Consider the following 1,948-nt stretch of genomic DNA (forward strand, 5'->3'; position numbering starts at 1 on the left):
AGATCTGAAAAGATGTCAATGGCAATGATGTACAAGTTAGAGGACGCTGAAGGAGACACCTGGAGTACAATGACTCCTGACAAAAGATCACAATATGGATTGAGATCTCATAGTCGAGGTAAGTCGGAGTCACATTCCTGCAAAATATGTAATGCAGTATAACCTACGACTGAAACAGTATCTGGAGTTACTACAAATAGGCAATGACATATATGATAAGATACAGATAGTTAGTTGTTTCACATGTGGTAAAGTGTTAAAGTCTGCATTGCCTGCTGGTGGTTGTTATTGTCTCATGGTGATACTGTGGTTCAGTGTGGTGGATCAGAGCTGCTGCAGTGGGTCTGGGACTCCTGCTGCTGATCCTGATCTTCGGTCTGGTGGCCCACAGTAAGTACAACGCTGCTGAGCTTGTGAGATTTTCATTCTGCATCCAGAACCACACCAGGTCCAAAACTGAAATGATAAAAATCAATCAGTAAAAATGGAAATACAGCAAGTTCTTAACAGTGTTCATCATTTCTATGGGTTTCCATTCGTTCTAAATGAACTTGTTTCAGACGCCAGCTCTATCGGTCAGCGGAAATTACTTCTGGATCACATGGTGCAGCGTGAAAAGCTGATTCAGAACCTCACGACAGACAACAACGCTCTGAGAGATGAGCTGAAGCTGATGAAGATTAATTCCAGCAGACTGACAAAAGAGATGGAGGTCCTGCAGAGCCAATACAACACCACGGCTGCGAGTCGAGATAACTTACAACAGGAGGTCAACAGGTTAAATGCGACAACATGTAAGAAATACAGCTTTCACCAGACACAGAAACTTCTCTGACATGGATTCACTGCTGCAGAAAAACTCATTGTAGAAGACGCAGAAATACATTTGAATACAATCCATGAAAAGGCCACACTAATAACATTCTAAATCATTACTGGTGCAGCACAATTTTACTATATTTTCTGATAATATTTCACATTTTGATATATATTTTATTAACACACGCAGCGTATTTGTCAGTGATGTAAGCATAACACTTGGCTGAATGTAATTTATCCTGAAGTGTCTGTTTAATGTTACATTAATGTACAGAACACATTTGTATAACTTTAAGTAGATGGCACAAAAAGTCTTGGATCAAACAGACCAAAGGTGCAGAAGTGTTCAATTCCATCCAGCTGCAGCACTAATCTGTGGAGAAATCACGAAAACAAGAATCCTAGTGCTATTATGGACCAGCACTAATGAGATCTGTATCGCAGTGCACCTCAGTATTCACTCTATTCTCTTTCTGGACTTTCTGCAGGTAAAGTTTGTCAACAGGGATGGGTGAAGTTCAACAACAAGTGCTACTACGCCTCAAAAAAAGGGCAGAATAAGAACTGGGAGGACAGCAGAGTGGACTGCCTGCGGAAAGGAGCTTCCCTGGTGATGCCAACGACAAGAGCAGAGCTGGACTTTGTGGTCACACTTTACTCCAGAACCTGGATCGGTCTGTCTGACAAGAAGAAAGAGGGCACGTGGCACTGGGTGGATGGAACCGAGCTGCAGACAGCGTTCTGGCAAACCGGAGAGCCAAACAATGATGACAGCAACGAGGACTGCGCGGAAATCTCACGGACAACTGGGGAGTGGAATGATGTGTCTTGTAATACTAGAATACCGTGGATATGTGAGGATTAAGATCCAAGAGTTTGTCGTTTAACAGGAAACACATTTATATTCATACATAGAAGTTCTACGGCTTCCTGAATTTTAACTATAAATAAAGATGATTGGACTCTTTGCACTGCAACCAAAAGTTTTTTTTAGAACTTCTTCTGATGGAAATCTGTACAAAAATAGACAAACTGATAACAATTATTGTGTCTCTTGTAATTTTATATGTTCATAACAAAAAAGCCCTTCAAATGTTTTGCTGCTGATTTGTCCTGATAATTTCTTTTA

The 1,948-nt window shown here is 40.9% G+C and overlaps 1 protein-coding gene across 1 annotated transcript; it reads left to right on the plus strand.

Moving 5' to 3' along the window:
* The first annotated feature begins 6 nt into the window (after positions 1 to 6).
* LOC103375349 (hepatic lectin-like) lies at positions 7 to 1,948 on the plus strand. The gene is made up of 4 exons (XM_008305605.1): positions 7 to 118; positions 316 to 390; positions 561 to 794; positions 1,308 to 1,948. Exons 1-4 carry the CDS (start codon positions 13 to 15, stop codon positions 1,682 to 1,684), a joined length of 792 nt encoding a protein of 263 aa, XP_008303827.1. The 5' UTR covers positions 7 to 12; the 3' UTR covers positions 1,685 to 1,948.

Source organism: Stegastes partitus, unplaced genomic scaffold, assembly GCF_000690725.1.
Source record: "Stegastes partitus isolate 25-593 unplaced genomic scaffold, Stegastes_partitus-1.0.2 Scaffold2562, whole genome shotgun sequence".
Classification (NCBI taxonomy): Eukaryota; Metazoa; Chordata; class Actinopteri; family Pomacentridae; genus Stegastes; species Stegastes partitus.

Excerpts from the sequence above, each read along its gene's own strand:
- LOC103375349 (XM_008305605.1), top strand. The coding sequence starts at position 13 with ATGTCAATGGCAATGATGTACAAGTTAGAGGACGCTGAAGGAGACACC. Across the intron at positions 119-315 it reads ATTGAGATCTCATAGTCGAG|TGTGGTGGATCAGAGCTGCT; the intron begins GTAAGTCGGAGT and ends ACTGTGGTTCAG. Across the intron at positions 795-1,307 it reads CAGGTTAAATGCGACAACAT|GTAAAGTTTGTCAACAGGGA; the intron begins GTAAGAAATACA and ends GACTTTCTGCAG.